Source organism: Panthera leo, chromosome E2 (assembly GCF_018350215.1).
Source record: "Panthera leo isolate Ple1 chromosome E2, P.leo_Ple1_pat1.1, whole genome shotgun sequence".
In the NCBI taxonomy this organism is placed as follows: Eukaryota; Metazoa; Chordata; class Mammalia; order Carnivora; family Felidae; genus Panthera; species Panthera leo.
Window position 1 is genome coordinate 61154942 of NC_056693.1, and position 24199 is coordinate 61179140.

At 54.7% G+C, this 24199-nt stretch overlaps 1 protein-coding gene across 6 annotated transcripts in view; it reads right to left on the reverse strand.

Moving 5' to 3' along the window:
• Positions 1-10: 10 nt before the first annotated feature.
• FANCA (FA complementation group A) overlaps positions 11-24199 on the reverse strand; it is a 60568-nt gene continuing 36379 nt past the window's right edge. Inside the window, exons 21-43 of one of the 6 annotated variants that reach the window (XM_042920573.1) lie at positions 23776-23852; positions 21836-21949; positions 20568-20704; positions 20042-20112; positions 19569-19665; positions 19302-19489; positions 17732-17828; positions 16105-16281; positions 14614-14687; positions 12929-13057; positions 9115-9199; positions 7140-7306; positions 6512-6617; positions 5452-5508; positions 5198-5302; positions 4216-4328; positions 3187-3325; positions 1908-1985; positions 1516-1618; positions 971-1046; positions 570-726; positions 326-418; positions 11-119 (exon numbers count right to left, since the gene is read on the reverse strand). In XM_042920573.1, the coding sequence (XP_042776507.1) occupies positions 12-119; positions 326-418; positions 570-726; positions 971-1046; positions 1516-1618; positions 1908-1985; positions 3187-3325; positions 4216-4328; positions 5198-5302; positions 5452-5508; positions 6512-6617; positions 7140-7306; positions 9115-9199; positions 12929-13057; positions 14614-14687; positions 16105-16281; positions 17732-17828; positions 19302-19489; positions 19569-19665; positions 20042-20112; positions 20568-20704; positions 21836-21949; positions 23776-23852 (2548 nt within the window). In that variant the 3' untranslated portion in view covers position 11. Of the gene's footprint in view, positions 120-325; positions 419-566; positions 727-970; positions 1047-1515; positions 1619-1907; positions 1986-3186; positions 4134-4215; positions 4329-5197; positions 5303-5451; positions 5509-6511; positions 6618-7139; positions 7307-9015; positions 9033-9114; positions 9200-12097; positions 13058-14613; positions 14688-16104; positions 16282-17731; positions 17829-19301; positions 19490-19568; positions 19666-20041; positions 20113-20567; positions 20705-21835; positions 21950-23775; positions 23853-24199 lie in introns of those variants that run through there. The other 5 variants (XM_042920574.1, XM_042920576.1, XM_042920575.1 and 2 more) reach the window with 5 other exon arrangements.

The following is a 24199-nucleotide window of genomic DNA, read 5'->3' on the forward strand; positions in this document are numbered from 1 at the left end:
GCAGGGTCCAGTCAGAAGAGCCGGGGCTCCCGGTAGAGGTCAGCATCCGGCCCGGCCTGCTGTCTGCTCAGGAGGGCGGCCCTCACGTCCGGGTCCCAGTCCGCACTGGTGGCCAGCAGCTGCAAGAAACCGACTGTGCTCAGCCGAGTGCAGCCCCCAGACACCCGGGGCCTGGGGACAGGGAAGCTGGCAACCACAGCCCGGCAGGTAAGTGGCCACAGTGCAAGTGCCACACCCCCGGGTTGTCCTCTCAATGGAAGCGCTGTATCTACAGCACTCTCGTTTGCTCCTCGACACACACACCACTTGTCTGTCTGCGTGTTACCTCGGCCACGTTTGAGAAGCTCTCTTTTGGGCATCTAGGTATTGACCGCAGCAGAAAACGACGAGCTTCTGTTATCAAGCCGACAGGGTCACCCTGAAGAGAGGACAGGTAAAGCCACAGGTCAGGGGATCCCGTGATGAGTCAGGATGCCCCCATCTGCTCACCGTGCCAGTAGGGGCTGGGCCGTCACAGGCCTCAAGCCCCGGAGAGCTGGCTGCACGGGGCTGTGAGGCGTGTCACCTGCCTGGCCCCGGCGCTCCCGGCTCCTGCTGGCTACGGTGGAGAGTGCACTGGTTTCCCCGGCCACGAAGAGATGGATCAGCTTTAGGTACATGTCGACGGCCACGTGCAGGAAGGCATCCTCCCCGATGAGGGCGTCTTCGTCAGAGTAGGAGAGAAGGCTGAAGATAAGGAGACACAAGTGACCCTAAGACCTCACAGAGGTGAGTGGCAATCAGCACGGCAGCTGCTCATCTGAGGAATGACGTCACAGGCATCTTTCCCGTCTGGAGGGAGACACGCCGTGGTACTGAGATCTAGGGCGGGGGAAGGGGAGGACCATCTCCTCTGACCACGCACGACCCTGCGGGCACGAACTCCTTCCCGGATTGCTCTGGCAGCAACCCGGGAAGTAGGTGCCGTTACCTGTAGAAGGCGAACGGCAGCAGTCTGACGTACTGATCTGGGGCCAGGCGGAGGAGGACGTGGCCCAGGCCGCCACCTGCAACACCGAGAGGGGATGGCTTTAGTCAGCTCCGTGGGTGCCTGCCTACCCTAGGGTCGGCACGTTCACGGAACGTCAGGAGCCTGGCGACGAGGGGCGATGTCCTCATTCTGGAGAGCAGGCCTGGTGGCGGAGGCAGGCAGACCCCCTGTCCCCCACCTGAAGGTCTAGCGGCACCCTGGGACTCGGCACCCCCATGGGATTCTTTTGTCCTTTAAATGAGTTTATTCTGCATTTATCCCAAGATGTGGCTTATGTATTTGGCAAGAAGATACACTTTGGGAAATGAGTTAGTAAAGTCAGGCCCAAGGTCCCGTTCTTAACCATCTGAAAGTTATTTCTGAAGAAAGATTAAGAAGTGGGGATCGCAACCTGTCTCTCTGCTGGGCCGCCTGTGTTCCCGGATGGCTAACTAGGACAGACGCAGGCCGTTGTCCCCTGCTATCAAGTCTCGGTGGCCTCTTACCTGTCTCTGTCAACTGAAAGAGCACCAGCCAGGATACCCTCCTCTTCTCCAAACACCCCAGAATCTCAGCACAAATGTCCAAAGCCTTCGGGGTGTCCACAGCCTGTGGCCCACAGAAGAGGGAGGCTGACTAGAAGGTCGTGAGTATCAGCACAGCCACACACACTGGGGAGCCTTCGTGTGTCCTGTGAGCCTTAAATGGTGACTGTAGGGGGCACAGGCCAGGGACCCTTGTGCCTGAGTCCTGAAGTAAGACCTCAAAGGACAGGCCTAGGGGTTCTCGCTTTTGAGAAACCCTTCAAGACAGAGGTTCCGGGGCTGTCCTCCCAGACACCCTACTGAGGAGGTCTCGGGGGTGTCATGCAGGCCCGCGGTGGGAAAGGTCACCTTACCTGATGAGGTCTTCTGTGTGGGGTCAGATGTGATGAAAGCAGGCCCATTAAGGAAAAGAAAAACAAGACCACCAGCAGCTGCAAACAAAACGGGTGCACTTACAACATTAAATTCCTGGGGCGCCTCGTGGCTCGGCTCAGCTCATGACCTCACGGTTCATGGGATCAAGCCCCGTGTGGGCTCCGCGTGGACAGCTCAGAGCCTGCTTGGGATTCTCTCTCCCTCCCCCAAAATAAATATATAAACTTAAATAAAATTCCCTACGTTGTATCCTCAAAAAGTAATTCTAACTAAGGGCATTGTTCTTTTTTTCCTCTAAGTGGATCTTATGAAGAAAAATTTTAAAGAGACAATTCGAGAATAAATTTTTACCGACTGGGTCATTTTATATGAGCCTTTAAACACGGCTTGCACAAGTGACAGCAGTGAAACACCAGGCTGTTGCTGTCCCTGAGCTGCAGGGAACTACGCCCAGCCCAGCCTCACTCCTTGGCTTCTTGTGGAGAAGTTTATAAAATCCCTAGAGAGAAACCCACACGTCCCACCCTGACCAGAGGCAGGGGCCCACCCGCCCCAACCCGCTGGAACACACCCCGGCTGGGTGGGGTCTGTCTGGACACTGTCCCCTCAGCTCACACAGGCCTGAGAGACTTAGAAGAAACTCCCTTGTGGGTTTTTCCACATTAAATTATAGTTACCAAAAACCTCAGGCAGGTGTATATGTCCGGAGCCTGGACAGGTTGACTTCTAGGTTTATTTAGAGAGAGAGCGTGCAGGCGGGGGAGTGTCAGAGAGAGGGAGAGAGAATCCCAAGCAGGCTCCATGCTGTCAGCACAGGGCCCGATGGAGGCGGGGCTTGAACTCAGGAACCCTGAGATCATGGCCTGAGCTGAAATCAAGAGTCAGACGCTTAAGCGACTGAACATCCCCCCCCACCCCCACCCCGGCCGGGTGCTCCGACTTTCCAGTTTACCAGTGCTTCAGCTGGGGACACCCTGGAGGGACCCCGGCTGTGCAAACAGGAGCGCAGAAGGCCCCTCGGGGCACCGGCTTGTGGAGAGGACACGAGTAAGATCGAAAGGGAACTTGATGGTCAAGTGTTACTAAACCTGTCAACCTGGTAAACTTCACTTCCTCGTCAAGTCAGGACGACCCCACCCTTCCTGTCTCTCCTTGGAAAAGCCCAGTTCAGGTGAACCATGAGAAACGCAGCCGGTCAGAGCACGGGTCAGAAGCAAGCTTGCCAGAAAAGACAAGTGAGAGAATTTCGCATCTTGCCTCCTCTCCTTGGCAGCCCAGCCTCTCCAGCTGGCTCTTGACTCTGTCTTTCCCGGCTCGCTGGATTTCGAAGTAAAGCGCGGCAGCAGAGAGCCAGGCCGGGCCAGGCGCAGGGGATGCCGTGTCAGGGAGGAGGCAGCTAGGAGACAGGGACGCGTGTCACCACAGAAGCCTCAAAACCCCACCGTGGTCGGAAACCTCCAGTCCTCGGTCCCGTAACCGTCAGGACGCCAGCCCCGCCCACCTTCACGTCGTGCAGGGAGGGGCTTCAGAGCCAGCAGAAACAAGGTCTGTGTCCCCAGCAACCCCCGGCAGAGCCCTATGCCTGTGTCAGGCTCGTCCCTGGCTTAGAGACGGGTTTCCCATCTCCGTAACGGGCTTCTGTGCTGTGGACATGGGGACGGGTGGGGCCCGGCCAGAGCACCTGGTCCCGACTAGCTGAGCTTTGCAAGAGGGTTGCGATACACAGGCCTCTGACCTGGACCCCGCCACTCAGACCCTCGGGTTCTCTGCCAGAAAGGGTTTCCAGCAGGTTCAAAACCAGGCCAAAAATGAATGGGATAGAATGCAGGAATTTGGCCTTCCTGGACTTCAGGCGCTCGTGACCCTGAGCGGTACGCGGGGCACCTCGGGGATAAAGGAGGCTGGGTGGGGTGAGCTCCTCCTGACTGCCTCCGGGAACACCGCTGTCCCCCAGTCCGGCGGGCACCGGAGACCGCCAGCTGGGCAGACCGGATCTGCCTCTCGAACACATCCCCGTGATGCCGACACTGTCAGTCCTGGGCCGACTGCAGACGTAGGAGGAGAGGAGGGGCGTAGGTGGGCAGCAAAGCTGGGCAGGGGCCTGCTAACATCGGTCTTCCCCGAAACATTCTCGAGCGTCTCAGACAGGAACCTGCTAGGTCGCGGCTGTTTCTTCCCTTTCTTGGCAGACCTGTCCCTACGGTCTGTCAAGGCCAACGTGTTCATGGAGATAACCCAGTGCGGGTCCCAAAGAACAGCCACGCCCCATCCCCTCGTCCCTCTTACCTCCTGCCAAACCGCTGGGCCTCCCACAGTCTCTGCAGCTCCTGGGGCAGTGGGCCCTGGAGGCATCTCCTCCACCGACTACGGAGTTCGGGCTCCAGACGTGGCCACCACAACTTCCAGAAGAGAGAGATCACCGGTGAGCGGGTCCCGGGAGGCTCTACCCGGACACCTCCTCAGCCCCGCAGCCAAGATGCTGAACCCTCAGGTGACCACTGGAGACCGGAGCCCACCCGCCGGCGGGCACCGCTCAGCGCGGCACACGCCCCGCCCACGCCTCCGGCCTTCGGGTGGGTCCACGGCAGTGCCACGAGGGGTTTCTCTTCCTCTGCAGATGGCACGACGGAGCGGGTGTTTGACACACGCCACGGCTCTTGCAGGGAACGCCACCCAAACGAGCCACAGACTAAGAGAAAAGTGGAGGTGCTCGGGGGCGCGGCAGCTCGGCTCCTGTGGCTGCCAGAGCCCGGGCTCCAGCTGACGAAACCAGGGGAGCTGCCTGTTGTCGGGAATCTAAGAGCACAGGGCACCGGGGGGGCCTCTGGATTTCAGCTCGGGTCGTGATCTCCCGGTTCGCGGGATGGAGCCCCGCGGTGGGCTCTGTGCGGACAGCTTGGAGCCTGCCTGGGATTCTCGCTCTCAAACTTCAAAAGGCACCCGAAGGAAGCCTACGCTCTCAACCCAAGAACGTCAGGCCACGCGAGGGCCAGGCTGAGCGTCTCTCTGAAGCCCCGAGACGGTGGTCTGGCGGAACAACAAGGGAAACTGAGGTGGGGGACCACAGGCAACTAGGGGTCACCTTGTGCCTCGAACCAGAGTGAACCCACACCCGCGTTCCCTCCCGGCAGGCACAGGCGGGGAAGCCTGCCCTCCTACGTTCTGCTGGGTTCTATTCGCCCCCCCCCCATTTCTCCCGCATGACAAGAACTGGGTCCCCGGTCACCGCGCCAGCCCCGGGAGCGCCCTGAGCAGACGCCGTGCCTACCAGCGCAGAGGTCAGGACTAGGGGGCACTCAGTCTGGCACGCGGTCAAGACCAGGTCTGCTGTCAGGGAGGGGTCTCCACTTTGTGAACAAGCATTGAGGAGCCCCTGGAGGAGAGAACATGCCGGAAGCTCAGCGGTGTGCATGTACGCCCCGGCCCTGGAAGATGCCGTGGCCTCAAAGCACAAGTGAGAGTGAGGATGTGGCCCAAATGGTGTGAGCAGGCGACTGGGGAGGCGCAGAGGGAGACAGTTACCCTGAAGAAGTGGACTGTGAGGTCGTGGGTCAGTGCGCTTCCATGGGAGAAGTTTCTCTGCAAAACAGCATAAGCCAGTGAGAAAGGAACCGATGGCGGGGGGGGGGGGGGGGGGGGGGGGTCTGCTGACAGACTCCAGCTGTGAGAACACGCCTTGAAGATGGCAGCCGGGTCGCAGCACCACTGCTGACCGGAGATCTGGCCTTTTGTCCTCGGGCATGCTGGCCCAGAATTTGCATGGCTCAGTGCCTCTTCACGTGGCTCCTCCGTGCAGCCAGAGTCCCCAGCCTGCCCACTTCGGCCCCAACAAGGCCCAGGAGGTGAGGACGGCACTCTCTGACGGCCCTGTTGCCGGGATGGCGACGCGCCTCTCCACCCCGTGTCTGCGTCTCTGTCCTGCCCGTCTCCACATCTGCCAGCCTTCACGGGCCCTTTTGAGGGCTCTGAAGCAAGCAGCCTTTGCTAAGAACCCAAAGAACACCTAGTCTCATCGCCCCGGACTTCTAAGTCACCTTTTAAAGCTGTGACAGAATGGGGCCTCAGTTCAATCTCCAGTCATATTTGTACATTTTTAAGAACTAAAACGACACTTTAAGCTCGTGGAGCCCCTGACACTGAGCAGCGTGGACGCCGGAAGCAGGGCAGACTGGTGGGACCCGTGGGACCCGCGGTCCTCGCGGCACCTCTGGCTTCTGTGCCCCCGAAACGTCAAAACTAGAAAGCAGCGGAGACGCGTGGTGTGCAAGACTCCACGGATCCTGGCGGCTGCAAGTCGAGGAGAGTTCCGGAAAGGGACTGAAGCTGTCAAGGAAGGGAGCCACATCCGATGCCTGCGCCTCGCTGGCCCCGGCTCCGGCTGTGGGAGGAGGCTGGGCACACAGAGGCCCCGACTGCTGGCTCCCGGAGCAGTACCCCATTCTTTCCCTCGGCAATCCCACGTGGTCCGGACACACACGCAAGTGACTGGCTCCAAGTGACCACAGATGCGCTCGTGAGTTTTCGAGAACCAGCGATCGATCGCCCCTGTCCCCGGGTCCCACGGTCACTCGCCCACACCTACCAGCTCAGAGTTGACCAAGTGGAAGAACTCGGTGCAGTCAGGGGCGGCCGGCCGGCCGGCCTGGGGGCGGCCGACGACAACAGACGGGGGCAGACCGAGGAGGATCCTGGCAAAAAAGAGCTGCGTCAGCAGCGACGGCCTGGCCTCGCGTCGCTCCCTGGGAGCTCGGGCTCTGGTCTGTGACCACCCTCCTTACCCGCTCCCGGAACCGGAGTCCTTCCCTGGGACCGTGCCTTGCTGGACCCACTGCCGACATGCACGAGGTCTTACCCCACGACCCGTTTTTAAGCTGTGCGGGAGCCAAGTAAGAGGTGCCCCACGGTCTAACCAAGCTATTCCCTAGAACTCGGAAATGACGTGACCTCCTACTCATAAATATGGCGACAATGACTATCTCTGGGCACACAGGGTTTTCCCTATTTTGACATGAATTCTTTAGGCTACAGCTTTCAGCAAAGCAGCTCCTGAGTCTGAAGAGGAAGGCTTTAACGCAAAGCTTCAAACCCTGATCTCCATGGGAACACCAAGGAGAAGACGCCGTCGCAGGCTGGGGATAGGGGAAGGAAACAAGTCACCGACGGAAAAGAAATTCAATTTAAGACAGAATCTCTCCACAGCGCTGCGTTACCATTTGTACACAAGCAGCTCCCGCTGTCTCTGAAGGCGGGCGGCCACATCCCACCCGCTTGCCAGCGCCTGGAGCCGTCTGCGGAAGACTCCGAAAAGGAAGTGCCCCTGAGGAGGAGAGCAACTGCGGGGTGCCGCCGGGCCCTGCTCCAGGCCGGCAGCCATCTCCTGGAAAAAGCAAGACCAAAACGGTCACGTACTTTTATCGCTGGCTCCAGGTGGTCGTCCCCACGAGCGAAGGCAGGGAGTCCTCAGGGCTGACGGTCAGCCCCAATCGGGACTCTGAAATGAGGTTGGGTGGGCTTGGGGGAGTCTCCCAAGAGGAGCCAGGAATGACTGGGACAAGCCTTTTTACTTGGAAATCACTGAAAGGTTGCAAAAATAGAACAAGAACAGTACAAAGAGCGCCGTTACCCACTTTCACCGATGGCTAACATTGTACTGTTTATCATTTGCTCTTTTACTACACACGGTTGTGTGCGTGCACATAATTTGAGGACGAATCATGGACGGGAGGCACGTACGCAGCAGGCACTCAACGGATGCCTGTAGACTGAAAGCACAAAGCGTGTGCAGTGTCTGCGCACATTCAGATGCAGAGACAGAAAAAGCCAAGCACCCGCTTCAAAGCATCGTCCCTGCCACACGTGACCCCAAGCCCCAGGATGCACCGTCTGCCCTCCCCGCTCACCCCCCACCACAGCCAGTTATGACGGATGCGGCGGACAGAAGGGCAAGATGAGGGCGCTGGGGGCTCTTCTTCGTGGGATGTTTTATTCGTTGGTAGGTAAATTTCCCCAGTGTTCCAGACCTCCCCCTCCATGGCTTCTGTCACTCCCCACATTCTCTCTATTCAAGCAAGCACCTGGAAAGCAGAAACACCACGAGGAAGCGCGAAATCCACACCCAGAATCCTGTTAACGAGGAGCCGCCCGTGTACTTGCAGAGGTACAGATTCCCCGTGTACGCTGTGGACACGGAACCAGAGCGAGCACGGTCTGCACTTTGACCCCAGGGCCCACTCACAGGGTCCGACTTTAACCACCCTGAAAAGACCCGAGACGAGCAGGTCCTCGGACCGGAAAACTATACTTTTCATTTCAAAACGAGAGCCCCATTTCCACGCCCTCTTAAGTGCGCCTGCCTCGGTGACGAGAACCCGCCAGCCTGTGGAGGTGCCGGGTGACCCTGTGGAACGGTCTCTAAGCCCTCCTTTGGCAAGTGGGGGGCTAGCTACGTCATTTCTCAGAGGCTGGCATCCAAACAGAGCAGCCAAGAGCTAAAAAGCAGACAGCGGTGCAGAGCAATCATGTTACTACGAAGCTGCTATCTGCTCAACGGCCTCTATTTTCCGATTTTAAATGTCCCAAAGCCCGGAGATGGTTCTGGCACCACAGCTTCTGTTTCTTCATTTTTTGTGATACTCACTGGTGAAGTGAGCACACTGTCCCTCTGGGTCTGGGACCTTATATGCATGATGTTGGTTCTCGTTCTGCTGCGGAGCCTCAGGACCCGTTGCGGATATTTCTACTAAACATCTTGGGGTGCCTGGGTGGCTAGGTCACTTGAGTGTCCGACTCTCGGCTCAGGCCATGATCCCAGGGCTCTGGACCGCAGCTCTACATCACACTCCACGCTGAGTGTGGAGCCCGCTTAGGATTCTCTCTCCCAGGGGGCGCCTGCGTGGCTCAGTCGGTTAAGCATCTGACGTCATCTCAGCTCATGATCTCATGGTTTGTGGGTTCGAGCCCAGCATCAGGCTCTGCACTGACAGCATACCTGCTGAGGATTCTCTCCCTCTCCCTTTCTCTGCCGTCCCCCCACTTGCGTGCACTCTCTCTCAAAATTAACAAAAACAAAAAACAAAAAAACCTCTCTCCCTGGCTCACATTCCCTGTAAAATAAAAATAAAAATCATCTTAATAGCAGATGACACAGATGCAGTGAAACACTGGGCTTCACATATTCTAGCTCACCTGCAATCTGGAAAAAATATCCCGATTTCCTGGGCAGCCACTGAGAACCAAATCAGAATTCTCTGAGTAGTTGTAACTCCTCGAACTGAAACAGAACACAACAAAAGCCTCCTAAGTATCTCCTGATGTGCGGGCATTCCAGCCTCCCCTCCCGCCTCCAGACTGGCGTGTGGTCACAGAGCCAGGAGGTCCCAGAGGACCATGTGACACCCACAGTCATCAACAACGAACAACAAAACATACACGCAAAATACTAGCAGCAACCCCAATCGAGCAACATCCTGAAACAATTATGTACCATGACCAAGTGGGATTTATTCTAAGAACGCAAGGTTGGTTCAACACCCTAAAATCAATGTAATACGTGTATCAATAGGATAAGAAAACAAAAACCACACGATCATCTCAATAGACGCACATAAAACACTAGACAAAATTCAATACCCTTTCGTGATAAAAACACTCAACAAACTAAGACCAGAAAGGAACTTCCTTAACCTGATAAAGGCCATCTGTGAAAAACCCACGGTTCACGTCATACTTGATGATGAAAGACTGAAAGCTTTCCTCCTAAGGTCAGAAATAAGACAAAGTGGTCCTCTCTCCCACTTCATACAACATTGCACTGGGAGTTCTAGCTGGGACACTTCACTCAGAAAAAGGCATAAGAGGCATTCAGATTGTAAAGGAAAAAGTTAAACCATCTTATTCGGAGATGACATCTTGTGTATAGAAAATCCTGAAGAATCACCAATAAAAAACTACTAAAGCAAGTTCACAAAGTTGCAGGACATGAAATCAATATACAAAAATCAGCTGTATTTTTCTAAACCACCGAGAGTGGAATTAATAATTCCATTTACAATGGTGTTAGAATAAAATACTTCAGGATAAATTTAACCAACGAGGTGTAAGACGTGTACACTGAAAACTATAAAATACTGTCGAAAGAAAGTTCACGGATAGAAAGATTCAGTATTGGTAAAATGGTAACAGTGCTAACAGGCATCTACAGATACAGTGCAATCCTAGCAGAATCCCAGCTGATTGTGTTAAAACTGACAAACTGATCCTGAAATTCAGATGGAATTGCAAGGACCTAGAATACCCAAAACAATCTCGGGCAGGGGGGGTGGGGGGCGTGGGGGGGGGGGTTGTTGAGGGATTCACATTTCCCGATTTAAAATTTCCTACAAGCCTTCAGTAATCAAAACTGTGATACTGGCATAAGAACAGACATAAACACCATCTCAATAAGAAAAGGTCAGAAACAAATTTTCACATGTACGGTTAGTTGATTTTCGGCAAGGATGTTGAGACCATTTAATGGGGAAGGACGGTCTCTTCCGCAAAACGTGCTGGGACAACTGGATGTCCACATGCAAAAGAATGAAAAGGGATCCCTTCCTTATTCCATATACAAAAATTAACTCAAATTAATCAAAGACCTAAATTAAGAGCTAAAATTAAAAAGATAAATTAGACTTCATCAAAATTTATTTTTATTATTGTTTTTAAAAATTTTTAAGGTTTCTTTTCGAGAGAGCAAGAGACAGAGCATGAGTGGGGGAGGGGCAGAGAGAGAGAGGGAGACACAATCTGATGGAGGCTCCAGGCTCTGAGCTGTCAGCACAGAGCCCGACGTGGGACTTGAACCCACAAACCATGACATCATGACCTGAGTCGAAGTCGGATGCTCAACCAACTGGGCCACCCAAGCGCCCCAGAAGGGGAGAAAATATTTGCCACTCATCTCTGATAAGGATGTGGTATATAGCATACGTAAGGAACACAACTCCATAAAACATCCCAATTTTAAAATGGGCAAAGGATAGGACATTTTCAAAGAAGATACACAAATTGCCAACCCGTAAATGAAAATATGTTCAACATCAATAGCCACCAGGGAAAAACAAATCAAAACCATAATGATATATGCCAGTGCATGTCCATTAGGAGGGGTATAAGTAAAAGATAATGACAACTATGTTGATGTAACGGGGAGGAACTGGAACCCTCTGATGCTGGAAAACAGTCTGGTAGTTCCTAAAAAAGTTAAAGTATAACACAGCATACCCCATTCTTAGGCATATGCCCAAAAGAAATGAAAACACAGGACCACAGAAAAGCCTGTACACAAATGTTCTTAACAGAATTATTCATAGTCAAAAGGGGAAGACCCAATGTCCATCAACTAATGAATAAACAAAACGTGGTCCATCCTTCAATGGGATACTACTCAGTAATAAAAAGAATGAAGTTCTGATACATGCTACGATATATCGATTTTTAAATTTTATTTAAATTCTAGTTAGTTAACATATAGTGTAATAATAATTTCAGGAGAATTTAGTGATTAATCACTTACAACACCCAGCGCTCGGCCCGAAAAGTGCCTTCCTTAATGCCCATCGCCCATCTACCCGCCAGCCAACACCCTCCAGCAGCCCTGTTTGTTCTCTGTATTTAAGAGTATATTATGGTTTGTCTCCCTCTCTCTTTTAAAAAATTTTTTTTCGTGTTTATTTGGAGAGAGAAAGTAGGGGAGCGGTAGAGAAAGAATCCCAAATGGGCTCTGTGCTGTCTGCACAGAGCCCGACATGGGGCTCGATCCCACAAACTATAAGATCGTGACCTGAGCCGAAATTAAGAGTCAGCCATTTAACCAGCTGAGCCACCCAGGCGCCCCCTCCCTGTCTCTTTTTATTTTTCTCTCTATTCCCCTATGTTCCTCTGTTTTCTTTCATAAATTCCACAGATGAGTGAAATCATGATATTTATCTTTCTCTGACTTATTTCGCTTAGCATAATCTACTCTAGTTCCACCCATGTGGTTTCAAGTGGCAAGACTTCATTCTTTTTGATCAGCGAGTAATATTCCATTCTCTCTCTCTCTCTCTCTCTATATATATATATATAATTTCACACACACGTCTTCTTTATCCATTTGTCACTCGATGGACATGCTACAATACACACTAACCTTGAAAACGTTATTCCAAATAAGCCAGACACAATGTGTCACACACATATTTGTGTGACAGGACTGACAAATCCAGAGACATAAAATAGATTCAGGGTGGCCAGGAGCTGGGGGACAGGGAAGGAATGGAGACACTGATTTCATTCCGTGCACACATACTCGTTTATCCCTCCCAAGAGAAAAACTGAGAGCAAGAGGCCTGGCCCCAGCGTCCGTCTGCCTGGCGCCCTACGTGCTGCTCCCAGCCACTAGGCGCTGGTGGGAAGAACTCCAGGGCTGTTGGTTGTATTGAAATGTGAGTTCGTAAGAATTCCGCTAACCAGGCGATACGTTTACAGATCCTTGTGGAGAAGAGGCGCAGCGGGAGGTAAAGGGGAACGAGGGGAACGAGACTGGTTTTCTAGGATGGAAGTAATCCATCACCCAAAATGTGGAGAATGGAATTGATTTTACTCCTCATCTTCACACAACCGGAGGACGAAGATGCTAAGGGCCCAGCCCAGCGGGCACGGTACGGGGAGCTCTGCCCCACGGCAGTGAGCCCACGTCCGCACCGCTGCCCTCTCGGACGGTGCCACCGGCCGCCCACTTCCTCCACCCTTTACGCCTACGACCCACGTGTCGGATGACAGCAGAAGACAAGTCGCTGCCGCTGGCAAATCTGCACACAAAGAAAACGGATCCAGAAAGCTTACCTTTCCTCCGCACAGACTCAGACCCACTAGCAGGACATGTTCAGTCGTGCTCTGTCAAACACAAAGTGGACAGACAAAACACCTTGCAAGAATCAAGACTAAAAGTAAGACGCTTTTTGGCATCAGCCTTCCCAACCTCTGGCGGAAGTCTATCAGCACGTCGACAAGAACTGCGCACGCCACCTGCAGGTCCCCGTCGCAGCCGCCCGCAGCCGAGGGCTTGGGGAGGAAGTACTCGTGGAGCGCCCACTGCTGGAAGTCCCACCTGCAACAGCAAACACCAAGGTCTGTGCTGGGAAAGGCTGTAAACCAGTGGTTCCGGGAGCCAGGACGAGAGCCCACAGCCAGCGGCACGACGATGGCGGGTGGCGAGACCTGGGGCTTCTGGGTGGCGGGAAGGCCCTCTACTGCAATCGAGGCCTCCTCGGGGGCCATCCCCAGGGTCGTGACTCCAGGGTCCGTCAGCAAAGATGCCCACATCTGGCCCAGACTCTGCAGGTGCTCATGGGAAGGACCCTGAGGATGTACTAACTAAAGCCGCAGCGAGAGAGGCACATGACCCTGTAGTCTATTGATGCAGAAAGAGCCACGAGTAAGACGTTTCCACAAACCCACAAGTGGGCAAGGAACAGAGGTCATAAGGGCTGGTGCTTCGCCCAGGCCATCTGAAACTGTTACACAACGTATCTGAGCATTGCCTGTTGAATGAAAACAGAAAAGGTCTAAGCACAACTTGACACACAGTGACCTGAGGGTAAGAAATGCTTATTATGGATCCTCACACCAAGAAACGAATTCCTTCTTTTCCTTTTCCCAGTGGAAAGAGAGGAGGGAGAGCGGGGAGACCCCAGGGCGCGTGCGCCTGCGCAGAAAGCACTCACAGCTGGCCGCACGCAGACCCGAGAAGCAGGCAGACGTCCACCTTGTCGGAAAAGCAGTTCTTTCCACGGTTCTGACTTCCTCTGCAATCTGACACCACGGGACAGAATCCACCCCCCCCCGCCCCGCCCGGCACGCGAGCCGCATCTCTGACTGCACAGGGACAGTGGCTCAGGACGGCTCACGCTGACCCCCGCCCTCAGCTGCCCCCAGGGTTCCCGTGCCCCGCCAGCTCCATTGCACCTACAGCGCATTTCCCTCCCTGACTCCCACAGCCCCACACGCAGGGGCCTGTCGGCACCCCACTCTCACGCCCAGAACAGCACATCCCCCGTCCCTACGGTCTGAGTAATTGGCCCAGGGACCTGCTCCCCCAGCTCAGAGCCAGTACTGCACGCGGCACCCGTCAGCGCTCTGCCTGCCCAGCCGGCCGCGCCAGCTGAGAACTCTGGCCAGCTCCCTCAGGACCCCAGAGGGCCAGGACTCCACCACGGCCCCTCACGACAGCCGCCCCGCCTGCTCTTCTCCCACCTGAGGCATGTACGTGTGCCCCTGATGCACCCCCTAACCCTGGGGTCCCGAGTGCGCATCCCTACTTCTAATCCATCTTGTCCGCCCGCCTGCTTGCCGCCCGGCCTGCTCAGGTTTACACCTGGCGAGAGTGCCCAGGCGGGGACGTTGGAGTAGAAGCACACAAAGGTACCAGATGGGCAGACTTGTCTCATCACGATGCACTTCCCAGTTTCTAGAACATTCTAGAAGTGCGTGGCACACACTAGGAGCTCCGCAAACGTTTCTTGAATTAAGGAATGAATGAATGAAACTGTGCTCATAGGTATATATATCAAATCGAACACCGAGACGTAATGACGAGACTTAGGCTTTAAGACAATGCGTAAAGCCTTGTACCACTGTCAAGGGCAGATCCCTTTCAACGCTTACCTTTCTGTATCTGAAAGACAGTCGACCTCAGGTTGAATTTCTAGTTCCAGCCGTAACCAGTCTCTGTAGGTTAACTGAGAGAAAAAGGACCAAATGAACACGACGGTGAGGATGGGACGTGGAGAGCACAGGTCAGCTTTGTAAGCCTGCTGCACAGTCCCTCCGATGTCACACGTCGCAGCAGAAAGACTCAGAGGAAGGCCGCAGTGCCCACACTCGTGTCCGTTCTCAGCCGCTTCCCGCCGACTGACTGAGGTGCTGGCGCCAAGCCCCCACGTATTGCTTAGGTTACGTCTGACTGTGAAGCTGATGAAACAGTTCCAACTGGCACTTTTAAACTGAATTCTCCAGCAAACCGCCTGCTTCTGAAGTTGATCCGCGGCATCTGCAAACCTCTCAGGTTACCGCACAACAGAGGCAGGAAATAATCTTCTAGTCCACTTGAGTTGGGCAAGTTAACTAGAGAATAAATGTGTAGTAACATGCTCCAAATATCCCTGGTAGCCTATTTCTTAATTTAAAATTCCTGGGGGGGCGTCTAGGGGGCTCAGTCCGTTAAGCATCTGACTCTTGATTTTAACTCAGGTCACGATCTCGCAGTTCGTGAGTTCCTGCCCCATGCTGGGCTCTGTGCTGACAGTGCGGGGCCTGCTTGGGATTCTCTCTCCTCCTCTGTCCCTCCCCAACCCTCTCTCTCAAAAAAAATAAACCTTAAAAAGTAACAAAATCCTTGGAACAATTCCACTCATTAACACGAACTAATCTCAAAACCTCACAGTGTGTGTGAAAAGGCACATCACAGAAACACGCGCACAGCACGCTGCCTACGTGTGAAGACCAAAGCCCGGCGACGTGGAGCAGGTAAAGCCAAGAGAAGCACGTCCGTGATCGTCCGCAGGCGGGACAGCAGCCCTGAGCCCCCTGCTACGCTGCAGGTGGGCGGCTAGCATTCCCTGCTCTTGACTCGTTATGTCACACAAAGACTGTCGCACTTGCTCTGGGGTCACTCATGTGATTAACAATTCCAGAATTGAAAAAATATATGATAGAACAATTGAGAATTTTTCCTCAAAGGCCAAAATAAGGACATAAACATCCACGGAATAAATGAGAAGTTATGAAGAGGCAGCGTGGGCAGGGGGGCCGGAGCAGGCCAGGCTCACAGTGACGTTGCCCAGAGGAGCCCACCCCAAACGGGAGCCTGGCAGGTAGGTGTGAAGTCTGTTTCATTCACCCTCAAAATCTTCCACAACACGTTAGTGCCGAGGAAAAGTGGGCAGAGTGGAAACGACCTTTCTAATTTCTTACAACTGTGTGAATCTGCATCGATCCCAATAACGATTTCAATCAAAGCCACTTCTGTGCTCCTCCAGGGTCACTGGGTCAGGCCCAGCTGCCTGCCCGCCATATCCTCAGGAGGCCCCCAATCTCCCCACAAACTCTTGTGAGTTAGAACGAGGGGAGAAGCAGGAAAGGGGCAGCGGGACCTACGTGAAATTCTTTCTCCTTCAACAGTTCCCGGAAGGTTCTCTGTTTCCACAGACAGAGGGCGGCTTGCTGCCAGTCTGCAGAGGGCCGGCACAAGGGCCTCCAGGGAGGGTCGGCTGTGTCCTCCGGACAGAGGGGATCTCGGGCTTCTGGGAACAGTCTCAGTATAATGAACTGAAACTGAAGAGAGACAGCGTCACATGGGTCGCAAGCAGCTGAGAAGACACGCCAGTAACCCGGCCGTGCGCAGGGGGCAGGGCAGCCCGAAGACCCTGGGCCGTCCCCCCGTCGCGGCCTGCACCCCGTGTGCAGTTACAGAGGGCACGTCGGTCAGCAGCCCTGTCCGTAAATCCTAACACCTGAGGCAGAAGTGCGGGCTCCAAGCTGCCCTCCACACGGCGGTGGTGACCCCATGGCAGCGAACGGTGGTCTTCCCAGACCGCTGCTGGCACCAGAGATTCCACTAAGAGAGGGTGCCGACCGGACAAGCAAAACACTGTGTCGGTGAACTAATTTATCTCTGCCATTAGGAGATTAGACTTCTTCCCATGTTTACTGAGCTGAGGGGGCGGGGGGAGGGCCCCCAGGGACACGTGGAGTCAGGGACTTCTTTGTCTGGGCCACTTCTAATCTGTTCCATGTTTCAAAATGTTGGCAGCTGGGACTAAGTTCCTCAACGCCAACGATGGGGGCACAAGTGTGCCCGGACCCCACTTCACCCTCCGGGTAGGGCCAGCTCAGCGGATTCTAATGGCGCCCACAACGGAGACGTGCACTGAACACCATGAGATGTTCCTTAAAACTCCGCCCGAGTAAGAATGCTGGTTCCCACTGTAACTTCAAATTCACTTTTGCCACTGAAGGCTTCTGACACGCATCTTTAAATTTCTCTGGCCTTAGAATAAATATAACAAGCATTCACTAGATGAGGGAAGTCTTTGGACAAAACTCAGAATTCTTCTTTAAATAAGAAGATACTTTTCATTAATATTTACCTTTTAATGTACCTATTTTACAAAAATCAGTATCTATTTCTTTTAAAAGTGGGATGTATGTTTGGGGGTGCCAGGGTGGCTCAGTCGGTCAAGCCTCAGACCGCTGATCTCAGCTCAGGTCACAATCTCACCATTTGTGAGTTCGAGCCCCACATCAGGGTCTGTGCGGATAGTGTGGAGCCTGCCTGGAATTCTCTCCCTCCCCCCCTTTCTGCCCTCCCCAGCTTGCTATCTCTCTTTCAAAAAATAAATAAGTGAAAACAACAAAAAGTAAATAAATAAAACATTTAGAATGAGTAAGGGAGGGAGGGAGGGAGGGAAGGCAGACGGGGGTGCGAGGGAGGGAGGAGGGGGGGAGGGGGGAGGGAAGAAGGAAGGAAGGGGGGAAGAGGGGGAAGGAGGAAGGGAGTGGGGGACAATTGTGGTCTTTGTCATCTTTCATCCCTTCATCTTAACTCTGAGAACGGAAGAAAAACGCAGCGTTCAGCCCAGAGAAGAGATGATCTGATAACTAACCAGCACACCGGGCACACAGAGACGTGGGTGGGCAGACAAGAGACCTCCAACGTTTGGCTAGAAACCTGCGTTGAAACGGGAGACTCCAAGAATGGGGAAAAGGGACTGCACAGACTCACCTTCTTCACGAGGGCTGGAGACAAGCAGCCGCACAGAGTATCCCGTGATAAGGAAGAATATTTACACAAAGAGTAAGAAATCACCGCTGTACAAAATCTGAAAATAGAAAACAAATAATGTAGAAATGCGACCCGTGCGTAACAAGGAATGCAATAAAAGTATGAATTTCACCCAAGTGAACCGAGTGCATTCTAAACCAGATGGCCTGAGGATTAGCCCCTGGCCTCTACTCCAGGCCAGGCCAGCTCCCAAGGCCTCGGGGAAATGCCCCCAAGTCACAACCGTGGATCTGAGCTTTATCTACACTGAAGGCACAGACCCAGAGAACACACAAACGGTAAGACTGTGCAAATAAGGGCTTGCGGTCACCGCACGCCGAAGAGCCACGGCCAGAACAGGGCACCTGGGTGACTCGGTTGAGCGTCCAACTTGGTTTCAGGTCATAATCTCACAGTTCGTGGGTTCGAGCCCCGCGTCAGGCTCTCTGCTGTCGGCACAGAGCCTGCTTCGGATCCTCTGTCCACCACCGCCCCCCCGCTGTCCCTTCCCCACTCTCTCTCAAAAAGTAAACATTGAAAAACAAACAAAAAAAGCAGTCTTCAGGACAAGAGAGCAGCACGCCCACGTTTAAACTCAGCCTCACTCAGGGGGAGCCTCTGCCCGCCTGTGGTGGGTTGTGAGGCGTTGAGGGGAAGGGCCCCATGAGAAGAGACAGACCGTGGGGCCCAGGGGAAGTCAGGACTGACGCCAACAGGGCCTGCCTGTCCGGGCTGCCCAAAGCCCGAGAGGCTGGGCCGCTGTGCTTCCCGTGGGGGTGGCACAGGTGTCGGGGGCCATGGTCCAGGGCAGGCGTTGTGTTCTCTCTCCTCGCCCAGTTACCATCCCCTCGTGCCTTCCGTCGGTTCTTTCCATGAACTGCGGTCCCAGCCCCTGCGCACAACTCTTCCGGAGCCTCCTGGCTCCCGCCCTGACCCTTCCTCTATGCACCTTGCACCCGTTTCGGCCTAGACTCCCAGGGCCCTGCCCCAGCACCTGCCACGCTGCATACGCCACACTATCAACTTGCCAGGTGCCCCCACACAGAAGGCAGGGGTGGGACTCCACCCCAGTCCTGGAACGGGTCTGGCCCACAGCGGTGAATGAGGGCCAGTAGGGGTACACGCTGGCACAGATCTGTAGAATGATGGGTCTCGAAACCCTTTGAGACAAGTCTCTCTACATAGGGCAGCTCCACGTGCAGGTTCTCACTCCAGAGAAGCAGCTGCTAACCACAGGGGAAGCAGGGACGGGTCCCACCACATGCCAGGCGCCCCCAAGACAAAACCCGGTAGTGCTCACAACCCTTCCCAACGTGGAAGGACGTCTACAGTCCGTCGTTAACGTCTTCAGAAGCAGTTTCTAAGGTAGCACTACCTCATTTTTGTAAACAAAGAAACACAGACACATAAATTCAACGTAAGACTCCAGAATGATTATCCGTGGAGCATGTCTGTGTTGGCCAATTGCATTTGGTGAGTATGTGACTTCTGTCGAGCACGGGGAGGCACAGCGGATGTGAGGGCAGCTCACTTCAGGCAGAAGAGCGAGGTCTCCGAGGTCCTAAACGTCAGGAGGCTACTGAGGAACTCTGCGACGGACAGGCCCTCGGCAGGGGCAGGGAGGCCCACAGGCACCTCTGGGAGCACAGACCTGGACTGGGCCAGGTGGACGACCAGGGCGGCCAACCCCAGCACGTGGGAGGCACTCAGGCTTGGGCCCTGAAACGGAGAGAGTGTTTCTGCAGGAAGGAGGGCAGAGCCCACTTCCCAGACAGGCGGACAGAGGCGGCGGCCGTACCTGGTGACGGAGCAGCTGGCAGAGCCTGGTGAGCACGACAGGAAGGAGCCTGCGTCCACACATGGCCGTCGCTAAGCGAGAAGCCCAGGGGCCCTGCCTGCAGAGACAGCCAGAGACCAGCAGTCTGGCCACTCCTGGCCCTGCACGGCCCTCCCACGGATTCTTCCGGAGGAGCGAAGGGTGCCCGAGAAAGACGTGAGCTGTTCCCCCAACGGCGAGGTCTCCGGGGGGGATGCTTCATCTCTGCCGAGTCTCCGCACTGCCCCTTCACCCCACCCGGGACCCTCAACCAGTACAGAAGCCAGAAGGCAGGATCCAGGACCAAAGGTCAGAGGTCGACAAGGAGTGGGCAGCCCTGCCCCTCATCACAGAAAACAGGGAGAAACCCCACTCCCCGAGGGAGGCCTGCTCCGAGCACCCCGGCCGCCCCCAGCAGAGCCCCAAAGCGCCCAGTGAAAACCCCCAGCCTCTACCTGTCTGGCGAGGCGAAGCCGGAAGCTACGATCAGGTTCTGACAAAAACACGTCAGCAGGAGGTCCGCGACCTGAGAGAGACAGATGGTCACCGAGAGCTCAGAGTCCCCGAGAGCAACGTGTAAGCAAGGCAGGCCTGCGTCTGGAGAGGAAACCATCACATCAACTGGCACCAGAACCCCCATTCCCACATCCTGGAAGACAGCAGGCCAGGCGTTGTGAAATTTCACAGCAGAGAACAGGCTCAGCACACCTTGTCCGCACAGGGCCAAGGAGTAAACCGTTTTAGGCTCTGGGGCCACAGATGGGTTCCGCTGTGTGTTCTCCTCTAGAAATTTAAAAAGTGTGTACACAAACAGGCCGGGGCCGGCTGAGCCCAGGCCCAACACTGCCCGGCTCCCGGGTGTCGTTTCCACGTACACGGTTCGCCTGGCAAAACACGGGGTGGAGAGGAGACCCGCACACCCGGGACTTCTTACACAATCCGGCCCCGCTCGGCAGCATAGGCCAGGCATCCCACACTCACCTCCCGTTCCTGCTGCTCCAGGCCTGGCGTGAGGACGCTGAGCTGAACCTGCGATCCCCCAGAGCTGCCGTCCTCCTCAGCGCGGCCCAAGGCGGCGTCCAGCCGCTCAGAAACAACTGCCACCCGAGCAGCCACAACTGCACGTAGAGAAACCCAGTTAGACGAGCAGGGGAACGCGGGCTGCCTGCAGGGGGCGGTGGCGTTCCCGCTCGCAACGAGCTGCCTGCAGGGGGCGCCGGCGTTCCCGCGCGATGCGGCTCAGGGCAGCCCCGTCTCCGGCGCTACCAGGGCCACGAGCCTCAGCGCGGCGCTCCTCCGCCGGCCGGGCGGTGGGAGCACGCTGCGGGTGAGCATGACAGCCGTCCTCACGGCCTGGGATCATCTGGGCGGTTCTCTTTCTCCCTGGATGCATGTTGTCCGTCTGAAGTCGCAGGCCAACCCTCCCACACGGCACCGCGTCTGCTCCACGCCCCACGGTCGGTCTGCCAAAGGCGAGGAGCCACAGCCTCCGGGCGCCGGAGGTCAGGCGACAGGCCGACTGTGCCGGCCGGCAACGGAAACTACTGTGAGCAACAAGGCTGACGCAGACCTCGGTGTCCCCTCGCGCCAAATTCTGCAGGAGCGCAGTTCGGCAAGGCCATGCCCCTCTGGTCGCGGAGGAGACGCTACACGGAGGAAGGGAAACTGAGGCGGTGCCGTTAATCTTTCCTCTGTGAGGCTCTCGTGGGATATTCTGTCCTGGTTTGAATAAAATGGGTTTATCATCTATAAAAATCTCTTACAGGTACCAGGAAAAACACGGCTTTTTTCCATTAGATTCTACATTTTCCCTACCAAAAATCTCCAAAGTAGGGGAAGTCAGCATTTTGTTTTATGGACTGCCACACACCACATGAGGCGAATCATTCGCGACTCACCATTTTACAGAAAATGGTCACGCAGAAGCAGAGGCCCAGTGTTCAGGGTTACAGCTACTCAGTTAAGAAAGAAAACCCCACACCTTGGTGCCGTCACTTTTCTTGCTCCTCATCACCTGTTCTGCTAGGAGCTCCAAGAGCAGAGTATTCAATCTGCTGAGGGTCTGTGACAGCCTGAACGACAGACCCGTCTCCCATCCCATCCCAGGTGAAAGGAGGCACGTCCTCAGCATCCGCCAGCGCTGTCGTCACGCTTAACTACCACGGCCACTGAGCCCTGGCCACGGCTGGACGTCCACTCGTCCCTCCAACACCCACTGCAGATGGCCCTGCGCACAGCCGTGTCCTCACCGTCATACTGCGTGGGGTCCGTCATCGCGGCTCTGAGCTCTCTTAGCGCGGCCGCGAGTGGTCCCAAGGGTCCCTCGGCACAGACAGCTTCCACCTTCGTTCCCGGGGCTGCACCTGAGAAATGACGGGACACGCACAGCTGGATGCGGCCTCTCCGTGCCCACGGCAGACAGAGGCGCCGGGACTCCACGAGGCGCTGCACTGCTGGGCACCCGTCACTGGTATCAGAAACTTGTTTGTAAATGTAGTAATTTAAGAAAAAACCCGATTTGGGGCACCCGGGTGGCTCAGTCAGTTAAGCGATCGACTTCAGCTTACGTCAGGATCTCACAATTCCTGAGTTCGAGCCCCACATCAGGCTCTCTGCTGTCAGCACAGAGCCTGCTTCAGATCCTGGGTTTCCCTCTCTGTCTGCCCCTCCCCTGCTTTAGCATACATGCTCTATTCTCTTTCTCTCTCAAAAATAAACCTTAAAAAAATTTTTAATTAAAAACAGTGAAAAAGAAAGAAAAAACATGGTTCTATGCGCAACATTGCCGTAAGTGTGAAAAACACATATGTAAAGAAGGACCAGAAGCATGGCGAGGGGGTCTCGGTGGGTACGTAGAATTGTGGATGGGTCATAATTTATTCCATTTCTAAAACTTTTAAGTAATGTCCTACTGTTTTTTACAATAGGATATTAAAAAAAAAGATGTAAAGGAGAAAACTTAAAAATTAATATACAAGAGAGGATTATCAGCTCTCAACATGTCTACGAGATTTTTGAAAACAGATTAGATCTGATCATATATTGGTAAAACAAAGATACTTCTTCAAAAAAATGTTTTCTAACTTTTTTAATGTAAGCTGTATACCCAACGTCGGGCTGGAACTCACGATCCCGAGATCCAGAGCCACGTGCTCCCCCGACTGAGCCACCCAGGAGTCCAAACACAGAATTTTCATTATACAAAGAAAAGCACACCGCAAATTGTTTTAAAAATACAAGTTCGAGTTCCGGTGTCGCCAGAGAAGACACCGAGTGTCCACAGCGAGCCTCACATGGGAGACACCGAAACGAAACTAGAAGTGATGAGTCTTCGTTTATAAGCCCTGCCGGATGAGACAGAAAACATCCGCGAGGCCCCTAAGGCAGGGCCAGGGGGCCGGGGCCGGAGGGGCGTGCCCCCCCCCCCCCCCCCACTGGACGCAGCCCCACTGCCTCCTGGGAGCCCCACAACGGTGAGCTGTTGCAGTACTGGTCCGAACGAGCAGGGGACCCGGGACCGTCGTTCTTTGCCCACTCAAGTCTCCCGGGTCTCCGTGACTGTGAGAGACCACCCATGCGTGTAACAGGAAGGTTCTGGCAGACAGAACCAGAAATCGCCACCTCATTCGGCCCAGGCGGCCCCGCGAATGTCAGAGGATTTAAAGTGGCGAACAAGAACGGCTTCACGGCACGGCTCCTGCCGAGACACAGGCCGCTCCACCGCCCAGCAAGTCCGCCCAGCCGCTCGGAGCACCGAGGTCTCCCGACGCACGCCGCTGCCACACACGGGACCTGGGTCGACATCACTGACTCCTGTGAGCCGAGCGATCCCCAGCCCGCCACAGGACTCAACCGTCCAAAGAGAAAGCCGCCGCAGACCAGCCACCACGCCACGCGTCAGAACCGACACGACAGACGTCAAGTCTGGCTTCCTAGTCCGGGAGGTCCCCTGAATTTAAAGCCTGCGTCAGAACAGGCGAGCAGCAAGCACATCCCGGCCTCATGCAGAACCTCAGGGAGGGGCTCTGGCAGGTAACCCTCCGGGGCTCCCAGGCTGGGAGCCCAGGACCTGACGACTAGGGCGCGTCCGTCCCGACTTAACCAGACCACACACACTGAGGTGTCTGTCACCCACCCCCGGGATGCGGAAAAGTGCCCGACACAGGGATGGAGAGACCCATAACCTTACTTTCTGGCTTCTTCTCTTCGGCAGTGGAGCAGGCCTGGCAGTAGGCGGAGTACAGAGACAGGGGAATTTTATCTGCTCTGGATCAGGAGAAAACATGAAAACCAAGTCAACCAGGACTCAAATTAGTTCGCAAGCTTACAATTTCAAAAACTATCATAAAACAAAAATACATGATATAGTCTACTATCCATACCTTATGGTAGGACTCTGTTTTTAGAAAAAACCCATTATATGCATGGACTCAAATGGTTCTTAGTGTTTCATAATTTGCCATATACACCTATCTGCCAACCGTGGTTTTCATAGGGTAGTGAGATTATAAATGATTTTTACTCCTCTCGTTAAAGTTTGGGTAATTTCCAAATTTTAAAGAGGACTTTTATTACTTTTAATGAATAATACTGAGAAAAGCACCCAACTGATG